Source organism: Monodelphis domestica, chromosome 7 (assembly GCF_027887165.1).
Source record: "Monodelphis domestica isolate mMonDom1 chromosome 7, mMonDom1.pri, whole genome shotgun sequence".
In the NCBI taxonomy this organism is placed as follows: Eukaryota; Metazoa; Chordata; class Mammalia; order Didelphimorphia; family Didelphidae; genus Monodelphis; species Monodelphis domestica.
The window spans coordinates 215,530,003-215,548,032 of record NC_077233.1 but is presented as its reverse complement, the minus strand read 5'-3'; the positions used below and the strand labels follow the sequence as shown (position 1 = coordinate 215,548,032).

General features: G+C 40.4%; 1 protein-coding gene across 1 annotated transcript in view; it reads right to left on the bottom strand.

Moving 5' to 3' along the window:
* CARD11 (caspase recruitment domain family member 11) overlaps window positions 1-17,310 on the bottom strand; it is a 142,792-nt gene extending 125,482 nt beyond the window's left edge. Inside the window, exon 1 of the mRNA XM_007498411.2 lies at window positions 16,989-17,310. Coding sequence (XP_007498473.1) covers window positions 16,989-17,001 — 13 coding nt within the window. The 5' untranslated portion in view covers window positions 17,002-17,310. The remainder of the gene's footprint in view (window positions 1-16,988) is intronic.
* Between the last annotated feature and the right edge of the window lie 720 nt (window positions 17,311-18,030).

The following is an 18,030-nucleotide window of genomic DNA, read 5'->3' as shown; positions in this document are numbered from 1 at the left end:
GAGGAAGTGCCCATTTATATTAGGAGGAGTTTCTTTTCTTGGTAGGTCCTATTCTAGTGAAATTGCATCTCAGAATGGGATTAACCATACAATTGGTAAATTTCTCCAAAAGAGGAGGTGTGTCCAAATTTAGCATGAAGAGAGAAGGGTACCTATTGTAAGGCAAAATTGGTTTTCCAGCATCCATCCTTCCTTTTATCTCCTGTGGGAATCTAGGGCTGTATGTAGTTTCCTGCCCAGTGTTTAGTTCTCCCCACCCTTTCTTCCCAGTGTGAATAAATAGAACTCCAAAGAAACAGTAATAGCCATCCCAACTTCCCAACAGCAAGGTCAGTGTACCTGTCAGTGTAGAAAGTAAATCCTGCAAGTATGGAACAGGCCAGGAATGGGGCCACTAATTATGGCCTCAGAGAAGTGACTGAAAGCAGACTATAAAAGAAAGCATCAGACTATAAAAGAAAGTTTCACTGGTAGAGGTGATCTTCTAAGACTGGCCACATTTTTTCTGGAAGAAACAGTGTATCTCAACTTCCCTTTGGTGCCCCAAGCTGACAAGGTCCAGGACACAAGTTTCTTGTGATCATGATCACTCAGGGTTTCCTTTTCGTCACAGCCTCTTCTGTTCTTTTGTGTGATTCCCATGAGATTCTAAATTATATCTTTATGAAGGCAGATAGGTGGCACAGTGTGTAAAGTGCCTGACCTGCAGTCAGGAAGACTCATCTTCCTGAGTTCAAATCCAGCCTCAGATACTTCCTAGCAGTGGGACCCTTAGAAAGTCACTTAACTCCCATTGCCTAGCCCTTACTACTCTTCTACCTTGGAACCAATATATAGTATTGATTCTAAGATGGAATGGAAGGGTTAAAAAAAAAAGACCAGAGTTTAGCCTTAAACACTTATTGATTCTGTGTGATATAGGGAAAGTCATTTAAGCCCCATTTGCCTCAGTTTCCTTAGTTGTAAAATGGGGATGTAATAGCACCTAACACTACTCAGGGTGGTTGTGAAGATTAAATTAATTAATAATTGGAAAGTTCTTTGCATGTAGTAAAAGTGTTATATAAATATTAGCTATTATTATTATTATTAGTGGGAGTAAACTAGGAACTGTAAAATCTACTGGCTAAGTTCAAGCCTGAAAGCAATATTTTGGGGAGGAGCTTCCTCTCAGTTCAACCAGAATGCAGTATGGTAGGATGGAGGGAAGAGTTCCTTCTAGAACCTCTGTTTAAGAAGGGTGCCCAGGCCAGTCATCTCTTCATTTTTCTTCTTAAAGTCTTCACTCCTGAGGACTTCTCCATAATTCCCCAGGCCTGGGTATCTTCCCTCCTTCCTCCCACCCCACACTTTCAGCTGTCCTTTGTGTCTTGGGTTTTTTGTTTGTTTGTTTGTTTGTTTTGCCCATTGGGTTGTAACTCTTTGAAGGCAGAGACATTCTTTTTTCTATTTGTATTTCCAGTCCTTATCACAGTGCCTGGCACACAGCAGGCACTTCATAATTTTTTATTTAGTTATAATAAGCATCTTTTAATCAAGGCCACAGATTATAATCTGGGAAGCCACAAAGAAATGTAGTACTGGGACTTCCTGCTTTATAAATGTTTAACTGACTGTCTAGTGCTAAAAAGAGTGAGTTGACAACATTCTACCCAGGCTCCTTTTTGCGCTGAACCTTTAAAGCTTAGTTGTCAACAACACATATCTACTGAGTTCCAATTTTTTAAAGGAGGAGTCCTTGTCCTGAGATCCATGACCTTGCTTTTAAAAATATAATAGCTAACATTTCTAAAGTTTATATATTTGTAATATATTATACAATATAGTTTATTTATACATAATTAACATATTTGTATACATAATATATATAGTTCATATATTTATATGCCAAATTCTTTACAGGTATCTCACTTTATCCTAACAGGTAGGTAGATGCTATTATTACTTTTATTTTACAGATGAGGAAACTGAGGCAGAGGTTAAGTGGTTTGGCTCAAAGTCATACAGAAAGTATCTGAAGTAGGATTTATAGTTTGGTAACTTCATTTTGAGGTGATTGGTTTCCTTTTTAATTCAATGTATTTATTTTATGCATTTAAAAACATTATTATTTTAAAAAAACTCTTACCTTCTGTCTTGGAATCAGTATTGTATATTGGTTATGGTATATTATATATATGATATATATGATATATATGTATATATGGTATATTGGCAGAAGAGCGGTAAGGGCTAGGCAATGGGGGATAAGTGACTTGCCCAGGGTCACACAGCTGGGAAGTATTTTGAGGTCAAATTTGAACCTAGGACCAACCTCCTGTCTCTAGGCTTGGTTCTGAATCCACTGAGCCACCTTGATGCCCCCAAAAACATTATTCTGAGAATGGATCTGAGAGTTTAACCTATCTGCCAAAGTGGTCCACAACATCCACATAAAAATTAAGAACCCCCTGCTTTAGAGCCATGGTTTTTTTTGTTTGAAGGCAGTGGTTAGTAATGGGTTAATTTGACAAAACTCCAATTGCCTGACTCACAACCTCCACTTGATAACCTAATACCTTATTTAGTTACTCCTTACTTCATTAAAGTACATCACGCTTTAGGGATCAGTTCTAGACCAGGAATTTCATTTATTCTTTTAATTCTTCTAGGTCAAACTCATACAGAAATGAGGACCACTAAATTGTACAAAAGAATATGTATGCATCGCATATTATCTCTTTTCTATTGCATTCTTATTTGTTTTCTGAAATACAGTATTCCCAATGACATTGTCATCTGGTTCAGCCATACTCAAGAGAGCGTTGAAGTCAACAATGTCCATGATTGAGACTTCTATTCTAGATAACTGTCTAAGCCCAGGAGATGAAGGTCTGCCTTGGTACACGAAGTTTTCTACCTAGAGCAATGAAAGATTAAATGACTTGCCTGGGGTCCCACAGCCAATATGGATCAGAGGGAGAACTTGAACCAAGGTCTTCCTGACTCTCTAGCCACCTTTCAGGTAAAACTTGTTAGTTCAATGTATTTTAGTTACAATGCACTTGTTGGCAGAGCTAGGATGGGTGAGGAGTTCCTTAGACTGGGCCCATTGTTTTTTTGGTTCCGCTTATTTCACCTGGAGTCTGATGGGGACTTACTGGATTGGGAGGGGAAGCCCTGGGTGGAGTTGAAAGAGACAGGCTCGGTGGGGTTTGGAAGAATATCTCCAGAGAGGGCTCCAAGTTCAGCGATCTATGGTCAGAATGAGTGATCTGTGGTCTGAACATCATGAATGTTGGAAGATAGAGAACAACAGGTGAATGAAGGTATGCATGAGGGAGCGTTGAGATAGATGTCCATTTTATTTAAACCAATGCTGGATTTTAAGTAGGGAGGTTGCCAGGTATAGGAACTAGATAGGACAATGTAGTTTTTGAAAAATAAAGTGAAACAGAGGTTTATTTTTACAGTGGAGTGGATAGAGTATACTGAACTTGGAGTCTGGAAATCCTGGATTCAAATTTGACACTACTTATGTGACCTTGAGAAAATGACTTAATCTCTCTGCCTCAATTTCCTTATCTGTAAACATGAACTCAGTAGACTCTAAAATACTTTGCAGATCTAAATTTATAATCCTCTGTAGACAAGTTCCTTCTTCATGTAGGTATCACTCCCAGTCACTTGTGGTTCTTAAAGACTGAGCTGGTTTAATTCAAATTAGGCATCTGTCTCCAGAAGGTCCTTAAAGAGTAAATTTGATGGTGGCATTTTCAGAGAAGCTGCTGGGGTCTTTTTTAAAGTGGGTCTTTAAATTAGATTCCCTAAATAGCTGCCAATTCTACCTATGGAATTGGCAAGCCCTGACAGAACGATGCACAAGACATTTATAGGCTAAGGAAGCATTCATTTGGGGAAACATCTCAGCACGAGAGTGCCAACATTTGTTTGCTTTTGGGGGGCAGGAATAGGTTGGAGGGCAGAGATTCAATGTTGCCATGTCCAGGGTAAACAGTTTCACAAATTTTCCTCAACAAAAGATTTTTTTTTTTTGGTTTTGAATACTCCTTGTCTCACATTGCACCAACATCGTTCACAATAAAGGCTGCAGAACAAGGAACTGAGTAAAAGACTGAGGAAATGAAACTCATTACAATAAAATACATAAACTAATAAATAAGATTCCAAGCCATGAATCCGACTAGAAATATGCCACTGGCAAGAAGAAATGCCCCAAAGCTTTCCCAAGCCAAACAGGATAAGGATGGATGGCTCCTAAGGGTCTATGGGAAAAGGCAAGAAGGAAGGAGACAACAAATAAAGAACTTTTTCCAGGGCTGTAGCAGGAGAACCAGAAAAAAAAACAAAAAAACTTTTATAACACTCAAGGTGAAAGAAGGGAGGCTCTCCAGATTCAGGGACAGATAAGGTTTCACAGTATAATGCAAAATCATTTTGGTGGATTTCAACAGACTGTGGAGCAATCCCCACTAAAGAAATTATCTTGGGGATTCATCCAGCAATGCTTCAGGGAACCTGATTGCCTCCTAACTACCCAACTGGAGAATTAACTTAGCTCCAGAGATGTTGGCAATGAGGGTAATTTCATTCTGGAAGATTCCCCTCTCCACCCACCCACCCCCAAGTGTGGCACGGACATTACAGAGATGTAACTTTATCAAGTGCTTAGGACACAGGATGTGAAGTCAGGAGTCTCTGGGGGCTATTCGAATACTTACCCAGGAGCTGTTGAGTGCCTTTGAATATGCTTCCACACCTCAGCTGCCTCATCTGTTTTTAAATACTGTGATCTTCAGAGCACAGAAACAGCCTAACCAATATATCAACCACATTAATTACCTTTCTAATCATCACCAGCATCATCCAAAGTCATTGTTTTGTTATAGTTTAAAAAAAATCACACAATAAAAAACATCAAAGGACAACACTACAATTGAATCTGCCTACTGTTTGGGGAAATTGAAACACCAAGGCAATTTTATTACTATCTTATTAAATTGACTCCAAATTCTTGGTGTCATCTATAATAAAAAATATATTGGGGGGGGGAGTAGAAAAAGAGAAACTAACTCCCTCTCTGTATACCCTTCTCCCAAAAGAAAGTAAAAGTACCCTTGGTAAAGTAAGATCATACAAATTAGTCCTGAAACCAAAAAATCTGGGATCAAGTCCCATCCCTGACACTAGCCATGTGACCTTGGCAAAATCCCTTTACATCCTCATCCACAAAACAAAGAGAATATCACCTGAGGTAGCTAGGTAGCACAGTGGATGGAGCACCAGGCCTGGAGTCAGGGGGACCTGGATTTCGATGTGGCCTCAGATACTTTCTATCTGTGTGACGCTGGATGTTTATCCCTGATTGCCTAGTCCTCACCACTCTTCTGTCTTAAAATTGATACTAACACAGAATGTAAGGGAGACAGGGAGAGAGAGAGAGAGAGAGAGACAAACACAGACACAGAGGCATAGACACAGAGAAACAGAGAGAGAGAATAGCACCTATCTTGCTTCTCTCCTGAGTTGAGAGTTGAGACAGTGTTGCTAAAGGTTTTTAATAGTTTATAAAAGTGCTATAAAGATATAAACTAGCCTTATTAGAATGGTTTACGGAGATCAGAACAGAAAAAATAATTAACATTTATACAGCACTTGCCTTATAGCAACTGCTTGAGATAATATGTAATAGCATTTGATTATTAGAAAATGATAGAATTTCATTTAATTTTTCAGGTAAGGAAATGGATGCTCTGAGTAAGTAAAACAACTTGTCCAAGGTCACATGGTCCTAAGTGTCAAAGCCAGGATTCAGATGAACATGATATAACAGACTTAGAAATCAATTGTCTGAGCATCGAAGTGACCCAATGGATTGAACGCTAGCCCTAGAATTTGAAGGACCTGGGTTGGAATTTAGCCTCAGACAATTTCTAGTTGTGTGACCCTGGACAAGTCACTTAACTCTCATTGCCTAGTCCTTGCCACTCTTCTGTCTTGGAACCAATACACAGTATTGATTCTAAAATGAAAAAAAAAAAACAAACAAAAAAATATATGATCCTAGGAAAGTCACTTAATCCCAATTGCCTAGCCTAGTGATGGTGTACCTTTTAGAGGGGTGGGTGATGTCTGCAGGTGCAAGTAGAGATGGGGAGGGGAGAAGTCTGACCCTAGATCCCTCTGGTTTTCTAGTAACTAACTCTGGAGAACTCTGTGTTGGGACAACAGCAGGCATTACCCTATTCTTCTGCCTTAGAAATATTACTAGGACAGAAGGTAATGGAGAGAGAGAGAGAGAGAGAGAGAGAGAGAGAGAGAGAGAGAGAGAGAGAGAGAGAGAGAGAGAGAGAGAGAGAGAGAGAGAGAGAGAGAGAGAGGAAGGCAGGAAGGAAGGAAGGAAGGAAGGAAGGAAGGAAGGAAGGAAGGAATTTGCAAGAAACCTTATGGAAGTAATTATATGTTAGATTTAGAGATAGGGAAGTCCCAAGTGAGGAAATTCCCTCTATGTCAATGCAAGCACCTTCTCTGTAACTTATGGTGTCAGAGCAGGGGGATTTAACCTTTTTAGTGTTTTATGTATTCCTCTGGGAATATAGTGAAGAGTATGGAGCCCTTCTCATCATAATGCTTTTACCAGCACAAAACAAAATGCATAGGTTTACGAAGAAAACAAATTATATCAAAACATAGTTTAAACATTTTCTAAAAATTCACCCACTCCCAGAAATCTATTCCCAGTTCCCATGGGAGTAGATGGACCCCGGGTTAAGAATTCCTTTTCTAGAGAGTTTCTGAGGAAGAACAAAAGTTAAGTGAATTGCTCTAGTATATGTCAGAGTGAAAACTTGAATGTAGGTCTTCCCAGCTCCAAGGAAGCCATCTCTTTCCAGTAATATCTGAAGCCATGGCCAATGGAGCCATGATTTTATTTATGAAGCTACTTCTTTCATTGATGCAAATCACACTCCCCCCCCAACCCTTTGCAAACACCTGGGCATATTGGCATGGTGCCGTATTCATGTTGCACCTTTTAATTTTCAATGTGCTTTTACATCTGTTTTCTCAAGCATACCTCATAATATCACTGTGTGGTAAACAGGGCAGGTGTTAGTAGTTTTGTTTTACATATTAGGAAACTGAGTTTCAGAGAAACCAAGAGGTTTGCTGAAGGTCATAAAGTAAGTTAATACCTGATTAGCCTAGTGTTTTGTGTGTCCTGCCTCCCACTACAATAGTCTTTCTTCACATTCTTGTTTATTTGGGAGGGAAGGAAGAGAACAAGCACTTAAAAAAAAACCCAAACCCTTACCTTCTGTCTTAGTATTAATATTAAGTATCAGTTCCAAGGCAGAAGAGTGGTAAGGGCTAGACAGTTGGGGTTAAATGACTTGCCCAGAATCACATAGCTAGGAAGTATCTGAAGCCAGATTTGGATGAAGGTCTGGGGAAGCACTCCTTTCACTGTGCCACCTTGCTACCACCAAGTGTTTCCAGAAATCATTAAGGCAAGGGTCTGCTAGTGGATAGAGTGCCAGGTCTGGAGTTGGGAGGACCTGAGTGCAAATCTGGCTTCAGATACTTCATAGCTATATGACTGGGCCAAGTCATTTGACTCTGTTTTCCTCAGTTTCCTCATCTATAAAATGAACTAGTGAAGGAAATGTTAAAGAACTGGCAAAAAAAAATTTACCAAGAAAACCCCAAATAAGGTTGGGAAACGTCAGACACAACTGAACACCATTAACAATAAGAAGTAAAAGGGAGACTCCATAGTTTATTTATCAGTAAGTTATTATCTACAGGTCTGCAATAGGTTACTGAAACTAACAATATTCTGTCTGTCTAGAAACCTACTGCTAATGAACAGGGTTAAGTAAATATAAAATATAATACAACCACAGCCCAGTGGTGAGGTGGTAAATATTTAATGACCAGCTCTGGGGTGGGGGAATCTATGGGAAATAGGTTTTTTTTTTTCTCCATCACTTACTTTAAGTCTAGACAATCAACAAAATAGTAAGTCAAGCCCTGATTTGTAGCATTTGCTATTTTTTCCAAGGTGTAAATGCTCACAATGAAAATTTAACATTCGGTTTTTGTGTACAAGCTTCTTCTAAGAGCACATCCCTGAACAATATCTCGAGTTCTTCCATTTCTCATATGGTGCAGGTAGTAGAGGAGAATAGGCTGGTTTGATCATGCTGACCATCTGTGCAAGGTTCAGTGCACCAGTGTGCTCAGTGGGTATTCAGTAAATCCTTATTGACTAGCTGGATGAATAGCCCTTCTAGGTGTATTCAGAAAATCTTCAGGACTTCCTTATATGATGCTCCTAATTTCTATGGGGCTGACTCTCCCAGATTATAGGGGAAATGATATGCCCCCATTCAGAGAATATATCCAAATAGACCACCTGAATAGGCCTATAAAGTATACACCTTACATCTTTATAGCACTCTATACTTTTCAAAGTGTTCTTACACATCTATTATCTCATTTGATTTTGTCTCATATGCCCAATTAGGCTGACTCTGCTATAATATACGAAGGCTTTTTTATGCATCAAAAAGCTATATTTCAAAATTAGCTAGTGAAAAATGTGTCCATATAATTTGAGAGGAAAAAAAGGGAGAAGATCCATTAGGCGTTCAGAGCACTTAGCTCCTACAGCAGCCATATGGCATTCTGTGCTTGTACATCTTCAAAATTCTTACCTATTATCTCTTTCTCTCCCCATCTTTTATCACTCTCCCCACCCCAAAAAAAGTCTCAGAAAGTTTGCATTTCCAGAGTACTTAAAAAAACCCCAAACTTTTCCTCTGACCCTGTGGGAAGGATTATTTTCTGATAGTCAGAAAACTAGCCCAGGCATGAGGATTCCTGCCCAATGTCTACGTGCCTCAGTTTCTCATCTGTGAGAGAGAGAGATAATTACTCAATTCCCAGAGGCACTGTAACGATTAATGAGTTGGTTTTAGAAAAACAGCTGAGAATCCTTAAAACATTCTGTGTGAGAAATAAGGCAGTATCATTATTATTCAAACTCACTATTTTAGAAATTGAACTAACTATACCCAATTCCCTTTATAATATGTCTGGTTTTTCCCTCCCTTGACTCTCAATGAATTATAAAGACTTTACTCAAAGGCAGAAACTGAAATACTAATGTCAATAAAATGCAGTTTTACTTCAAACCAACATTTATTCACTGAAGTAACAATTTATAAAAGCCCTAATAATACCCAAACTGTGCTTTTGTTTGCCCTTAGATCAAAAAAAGGGACATCCATTTTGCCATTGGATGGCACCTCTGAGGCCTCTGTGATTTCTGGCATAGCCTGTTATTGCCATTCAAAGCTGGTACCATAACTCATTGCAGCAGAGGGTGTGCCAGAGAGGAAGCTCCCCCAGGCAGCTCTGCTCCTAAAGAGAGCTGAAGGGCCAGTGGGGAAGAAAGGCCATATGAGTTTGTTGGAGAGTGAGATGGGAATGATTCAACAATTGTTATTCTTCAAAAGTTGCTCATAAATAAATCGAGCTCATGGGAAATGACCTCCCCTACCACTAAGCCTCCTCTCTCTCCTCCTACCCGTTGGGGAAAAAAAGGCAGAAGAAAGATGTTGGTTGGAAACAGAGAAAGAACTAGGAAACAAATGCTAATTCTCTCTCTTTTCTGAATGTCATAGACCCGGGTAGTGCCAGTGAAGCCTTCCAAAGGCACAGTCTTGTAGAAGCGATAAAATCATTGACCTAGATACCCACTTTTGGCTCTACTGGGTTACAAGAGAAAGATTCACCAGGACAAAGAAGAGAATGGATGTGGATCAATGTGTCATAGAAAATAGAATACAAGACTTGAAGGCAAGGATGGATTGAAATCCCATCTCAGACACTTACTGGCTGTAAGCTCTGTAAGTATCTCTTGGCCTCAGTTTCTCCATCTGTTCAATGAGGATCATAATATCAATACTACTTCACAGTATTGTTTTGAGAGTTAAATAAGCCTCTAGTGTGTTCCCTCTCAAAATATCCTCATATTTACTTGGTGTTTATTTATCTTAACGCTCACACATATAAATAATTTAAAATCTTTCCTTTCAGTCACACTGACCTCTTCCTGTAATAGCTAAGTGATGTAGTGGATATTGGCCCTGGAGTCAAGAAGATCTGAGTTCAAGTCAGACACTTACTAGCTGGGTGACTAGGCCACTTAATTTTAGTCTCCCCATCTGTAAAATAGGGATATTGGTGTCTGACACATACTAGGTTGCTTTGAAAAGTGCTGTTTCCTTACATCCCTACTTCCCCATCTCACTTTCATTCCTTTAAATAATGTCTTCACACCCTCAGCCAGAATATTTGAATATTAGCTCTCCACCTAAGCACTGGAGGGCAAAGGATGTCTTTGCAGCCCTGCCTAGCACAGTGTAGGCACTTAACTCTGATTGACTGGTAAATACTCAAAGTGCTTGGCAAATCTTATCATCTGCCTATATGTCAACTGTAGGTGTTATTATGCTATCTTGTCAAACTGCTATTGTTCCTTCCAGGCTTCAGAGGTGTACAGAGTGAGGTAGGCTTGGGTAAAAAAAACATCAAATGAAGTCATTGAGCATTTATTAAGCACCTTCCATAGGCTAGACACTCTGATAAGTGCTTGGACAATTAAAAAAAAGCTTCCTGAACTCCTCCCTCCCCTCAAAAAAAAACAACCAAAAAACCCAAAACATGGTTTTGTTTAACAAAATAAAATTGTTAGAATCTAATAAAAAGCAGCCTCTGCTCTGCAGGACTTCATGGTCTAGGGGAAGACAACACGTAAATAATTATAATTGATAATAATAATCTCTAGCATTTACATAATGCTTTAAGATTTGCAATTATTATTGTTTTGTTTCTGCCCTATCCTTCATGACCCCAACTAGAATTCTCTTGGTAAGGATATTGAAAAGTTTGTCATTTTCTCCTCCGGTCCATTTTAAAGATGAGGAAATTGAGGCAAGCAGGGTTAAGTGGCTTCCTAAGGGTCACATGGCTAGTAAATGTCTGAGGCCAGATTTGAACTCAGGAAGATGAATCTTCCTGACTGCAAGGCTAGCACTCTATCTGCTATACCATCTAGCTGATCTCATTATAGATCTCTTAATGTTCTATTGACTAATACTCAAGCCTGAGTTCTGATTTGCTAGCTGTGTTACTTTGCAACTCACTTAGCTTCTTAGAAACCCTAAAATGGGCAGACAAACCTTTCATAAAACTATCGACAGGAGAAAATTTTATAAACCATATAGCCCTATAAGCCATAGAAACCACAAAACATAAGCCTTATGTAAATGTAAGTTGTTACTACATCCTTGGTATAGAATTTCCATAGAGAACTGAACACCTTCTTTAGGGAGAAGATCTTACATGAGATTCCAAAAAACTCTTTTTTTCTCTTGCTGACATCCTCAAAATAAATGCTCAGATGGAAGTAATTCACTAACCAAATTGAGAACATAAAAGGCTGTAGGTAACCTTTCTCAGGGAAACTAGAGTATAATAGACTGGTAGTGGGTTCATTCTTCGTCATCGAGGGCCAAGAGTAATCAGGGATGGAAGAAACTGGAGGAGGGGAGGTAAGAAAGGAGGGATGGAGAGAGAAGGGGGGTGGAATGACTGAAGAAGCTGAAACAGAAAAGCTTTTATTACTCATTGGCTCTGTGCCACAGACACCAATTACATAAATTTGACAGTGCCATTATAATCCTTGAGCCCTTGAACAAATGACAACCAAAAAGGCTACCCTCCCGAAAATGTTCACCCCATTAAAACCATTGACCCAGAAAGAAGGAGTACCTCAAGGGCGTAGGCAGAATCTTTGAGGAGAATGTTGGGGGAGGGTTTATTGGCAGCCATACCTGTGTTTGGAATGTGTGCACCTGTGAAATGCTTAGAATCCAGAGAGAAACTTGGCTTCATTCTTCTTTTTCTTGAAATAGGATTAGTAAGAGGAAAGGGCTTTTAAGGTAGCACTGTAGAGCATCTCTCCTTTAAATTTTGGCATTCCTCTAGTTTAAATTCACTCAAATATTTTTCCATATATATAAATAAATAAATAAATATATATATATACATACACACACACACATATATATGTATATATATATATATATATATATATATATGATGGCACAGCCAGGTGAGAAGGTAATGTCCAGGAATAAGGGAAAGGTCCCTACTCCTCAGTGGACAGACTTGGTTGGTTGACTCACCCTTAGTCAAGTTTTGAGAATGGAGGCCAACTTTGGGCTGTAAGAGAAAAAGATATATTTTGTTTCTTATGTTGAAGTGGGCACCTTGGGAATGTCCTGACTCATTAGACCAACACTATTATAAGAAAAAAATTGGTTGAATCTATAGTGTATATGCAAAGAAAAAAGAACATTAAAAGCTGGCTCTATTGGCCCTTGGACTTAAATTGATTTGACATTTGGTAGTTATTTTCATTATAATCATCTAAAAACCCTGATTTGATTTAGCTTTTGATTTATAAAGAGGGAAAATCTGTCTGCACTTCTGAGACCTCTTTGGTCTCCATAGGCCATTCCTTCTATGCCTCTCCCTCCAGTTTCCAATCTTCCTCTATTTGCAAGTATTCCCTTAAGCAGATCTTTCTGAAAAGGGTGGTAGGTAGCCTGATGAAAAACAGATTTACAGAAATGAAATAAGAGTAAGCTTCTGACACATTTCTTTCCTGAAATACCTTTCTCTCCACCTATCCAAATCCTACCCACCTTTCCAGGCCAAACTCAGGTCCTCCCAGTGCCACAAATCCTCCTAAGACTATTCCAACCTCTAGTGATGTCTTCCAACTTTGCACTAAAGCATTTGATTTAATGAGTGTATCACAGGTTCATTGAATTTAGAATTGGAACAATCCTTAGATATCATTTAATCCAACCTCCTCACTTTATAAGAGAATTAACTGAGGCTTAGAAAGGCTACCTATATGACTTTAGGTAGATCACATAACAAGCACCAGAACACTTGACCTAAACACTCTTATGACCATAATATCATAACGATGTCCCTTGGTGACCTCATTTGGGGTTTTCTCAGCAAAGTTACTGGCGTAGTTCACCATATCCTTCTCCAGTTCATTTTGTGGATGAGAAAATGGAGGCAAACAGATTTATATGATTTGCTCAGGGTCACATAGCTAGTAAGTGTCTGAGGCTAGACTGATGATGAATCTTCCTGATTCCAAGCCCTGTGCTTTATTCATTATACCACTTAGTTGCCCATAAGATCATAGGACAATAGATTAGAGTCAAAGCTAGAAGGACCCCCAGAGCCCAGCTAGCCCAACACTCTTCTTCCCCATTTAACAGATGGGGGAAATTAAGATCCAAAGAGCTAAATTAAGATCCAAAGAGCTAAAACAAAGATTCACAGCTAAAAAAGCATAAAAGTAATCCAAGTCCTTTGACTTAAGAGCCAGTGTGCTACACTGTCTTCTGACTCTAGACCTGAGTAGTGTGGGGTAATGGACAGAAAACTGGACTTTGAAGGCAGAAAACCAAATCCTTGCTCTCCTGCATGCCATCTGCATGACCTTGGCTAAGTCACAACCTATTTGAGACTCAATTTTCTCATTTACAAAATGAGGGAATGAAATTAGATGATCCCTGAAGGCCATTCCAGCTCTAAATCTATGATACTGCAAACTATTCTTCATTCTACTATATATATCACACATATCCTACTTCTGTGGGACATATAATGTCCTCCAGGCATTATTTTTAGTTGGGGGCAAGGACTATCATGACTTATCTCTCTCATATCTACCTCAGTTTCTAGAATAGAACTAGGCAGATAGTCAGAGCTCCAAAATACTTTATTGATTCAAGTATCATCCTTGGAAATAAAACAGGTTATGTATTTAAAAGGACCATGCAGGTTATAAATCAGGAAACTCTCTCCCTCTCCTAAAATTAAATATTTCTTATTTTGCTATAAATAATGGGAAGGACCTAGAATCACATAGAGACTTGGAGTGTGGAGGCAATTCAGCAAATAATCTGAGTAAGAATCTGTTCTTTAACATCCTTGACAAGTGGCCATTCAGCTTCCATTTAAAGACCACTGGTGACAGGGAACTCATTACACTAGAGGAAGCTTCCCCTTCCACTTTGGGACAGTTCTAATTGTTAAGACAGTTTTCCTTGTAGCAAGGCAAAATATCCCTCATTCCAATTTCCATCAGTGGCTTCTTATTCTGGCCTCTGGGACCAAGCAAAGCAATCCAATCCTTCCATATATGATATGTCTCCAAATACTTAAAGATAGCTATCATGCACTTCCTAAGTCTTCCCTTCTTTATGCTAAATGTCCCCAGTTCCTTTACTTTATCTTTGTATGCCATCATTTCCAAACACTTCACCATTCTGGTTACCATCTTCCAGGGCTGTGTGGGTAAATGTTTAACAACAACAAGGTTTGTTTGGGGAAGGGGGGAGGGTGGTAAGAGATGTACACAACAGACTGTTGATCTGCATTATTAACATTTTCTCCATCACTTTCTTCCCTCTAGCAATCAATAGAATATTAAACCAAATCCTGATTTATAGCACCCAGAACTGAGCTCAGTGCTCAGAATATGGTCTGACCAGCACACTAGGACAATCCCCTCCCTTATTCTGGACACTACATTTCTGTTCATTGAGATCTATGACCAAGACCATACGGTTGTGGCATATTCAGTTTGCAGCACCTTTGGATATTTTCCATATGACTGTTGTCCAGCCACACCTTCCCAATTCTGTACTTGTTCAGATGACTTAAAAAAATCAGCTCAGGTGTAAGACTTCTTTTACCCCTATGCTTACAGTATACCTACCCATTCTTCATTGCTTCTCATTCCAATAATATCCCTGTGACTTCCTAGACCAAAACATAGGTTCATTGATTTAGAGCTAGATTTTGGAGGTCATTGCCCAACCTTGAGGCAACTAGGTGGTTGAAGTGGATAGAATGGAGTCAAGAAGACCTGAGTTCAAATCTGACTTTAGAAACTTACTAGCTGTGTGTCCCTAGGCAAGTCCCTCAACTCAATTTGCCTCAGTTCCTCATCTATAAAATGAACTGGAGAAGGAAATGGCAAATCATTCCAGTAACCTTGCCAAGAAAACTCCAAATGGGATCATAAAGGATTGGACACAACTGAACAAGAAGTCCAAACCCTCTTTTTATAGATGAGGGAACTGAACCTAGAGAGGTTAAGTGACTTACCTAGATCCTCACAGCTTGAGTTGAGGCAGGTTTTGAACTTGGGACTTACTGACTTCAACTCCTACATTTTCCCCATTATACTACCTAACTCCCTCTAGTCAGCCTTGCCCTATATGTATTGTCTTCTGTCACACTGCATCATGAATCAGGAAGACCTGAATGAAAATCAGACCTCAGACACATTTGTGTGACCCTGGGCAAATCACTTAACTTCTTTCTGCCTCATTCTCAAGATGGAGATAATAATTGCATCTATTTCCTGGGGTGGTTGTGAGGATAAAATGATATAATCTTTGTTGCTATTGTTTGTTTGTTTTTTTAATCCTTACTTTCTGTCTTAGTATCACTTCTAAGACAGAAGATCTGCAAGGGCTAAGTAACTAGAGTTAAGTGACTTGCCCAGGGTCACACAGCTAGGAAGCTAGGAGATCCTCCCAACTCCAGGCACTATCCACTGTTCTACCTAGCTGCCCCCATGAGAGCTTTGTAAAGCACATTGCAAACATTAAAACAATGCTAGTGGTTATTAGAATATAAGTTCCTCGAGCACAGAAACTACCTCGATTTTTGTTTTTGTATCTCCAGCACTTGGCACAATGCCTGACACATGCTAAATGCTTAAAAGACCTTTACATTCATTCTTTTGTTCTGGTCCCTAGTTCTCATCTGCTAAGACAGCTATAGTGCTCTTAGGTTAGTGCAACCAACAAATTTTAGGAGTGAGGGGGCTCTGCTCTCTTCCTAATCTGTCAAAACCCTCCCAATTTTCACTCAAGGCTTTTCGAGACTGTTATGATGTACTATTGTTTGCCAATTTATCCTCGGATCTCATTGTCTGTGATATCGTTTCCTTACACCTGCTTTGAGGGTAAGTAGAACCAGAGATTAGGGAAACGCAAGCAGAGGATTCTAGCTAAATTCCCAGTTGCTTGATTAATTCATCGCTCAAGGGAGTTGGGTCACAGGCCTCTGCACTCAGTGAATGTGAAGTGACAAGACAACTAGCTTCTGGTGGGTTAATCCGTATCCACCTTCAATACAGAGGACAAATGTCAGCAGAAATAAAAACAATATTAGAGATTCACACAGCGCCACACATAATTAAATCGTAGCCTAAGTTTTTGTTGGAGGAGGGGAGGAACCTCTGGGAGGGGGGAAGGACCTACAGGTTACCAGTGCTCCCCCGCCCCCCCCCCCCCCAACCTCAAGTCTGGTTTCCTACAGGCCTTCGATCTTTCCCTGGGCCAGGGGCGGGGGGGCTGTACCTCATCTCTCCCCTCCCCCAGAGTAGAGGTCAGGGCCCGTTCCAGTCAATTTCTGGGCATTCTCGGTTTGTGGTCTTGTCTTTGTGGCCCCAGTCTTGTCTAGCCCTGAGCCCTCAAAAGTTTCAGGCTTCCGGGATGTTTGAAGACTTCACTTGCTCTGGAGGGCAGGTGCACGGAGGAGGTTCCTCAACCCGGTAGTTTCTTCACCCCATACTCCTTCCCCCTCTTCTCTTCAGTATAACAAGCCCCTCTTTTCTTACCGAGGGGGAAGGAAGAAGAGAATGGGGAAGAGCAGAGACCGAGACAGAAATAAAGAGACAAACTCAGATACAGTCTCCTAAATCCTGGGGGTTGTGAAGAGGGATTTTGAGGCTCGACCCGGACTTTCTAGCCTCCGAGCCACTGCCACCAATCCCCCTGTCCCTAGTCGGGTCCGGGGTTTCCTACCTCGAGCGCTCATGCTTTGCGCCTCGCAGGAGGTCCAGGTCCTGATCAGTGGCTCTCCTCCTACATGCCCCAGCAGTGGCTGGTTCCACCAGGCCCAGACCTCCTCGGTGATCCCCACTTCCTCTTCTTGCTGAGGATGGGGGAAGGAGGGCTGGCTGGCTGAGGCTCCTAGTGTATCCCAGTGGTGATGGGAGAGGCTGGGGTGGTGTAGACTGAGCACTGCGTTCAGGGCTCTGAGGGAGAGCAGAGAGGAGAGGTATTGCTGGGGGAGGAAGGAAAGGGAGGTCAGGTCTTATGCCCTGAGGAAAGAACTTGGAGCAAATAAAAGAGAAAAAAAAAGGATTAAAAAAAGAGAGAGAAAGTGTGTCATAGGCTGGGAGGGGCGGGGGAGGAAAATGCAAAACCCAGACAGGAAATGAGACTAAAAAAATGCAAAAGGTTAGAAAAAAATTAAGAGAGAGGAGAAAAAGTTGTTCAGATCTGAAGGAGAATTTGTTGAAGGATTTAGAATGAAACAGAATGTTTTGGAGAAAGAGGGAAGTGAAAGATGAGGAAAGAGAAAGCTGGAGTAAAGATGGAGATGGGGAGGATGGGGGATGGGAGATGACGAGGGAGGAGGAGAAGGACTTGGCCCCTTGGGGCCCTTCTAGTGCTTTAGGCTGTTTGTGTCTTGGTTTAAGAGAGCTTGGCTGTCTTACCTGCTGCAAATGGGCCCTACCTGCTGGCCTGTGAATGCACATGGATTTGAGTTGTGCTGAGCCCTAAAGGAATAGCATATTTCTGCCCTCTTTGGCTTCAGAAGCACACCTTGGTAGTCCCAAAGTATGGAGTTTACTTCCTCCAGGAGTTTAAATAACTTCAGAAGGTCTGTTATGCACTTTTCAGACAAGGTCAGTTCAGAAATTAAAACAGAAGACTTCCCAAAGAGAGATGAGAAACAAAGAGGGCTACATTTGAACATTCAGTCTCTTCCTCTTTCTCCCTTCTCCAACAGCCTCTTTTTAGCTTTGCTGGTAGTCACCTTCAGCATTTTTGCCTTCAG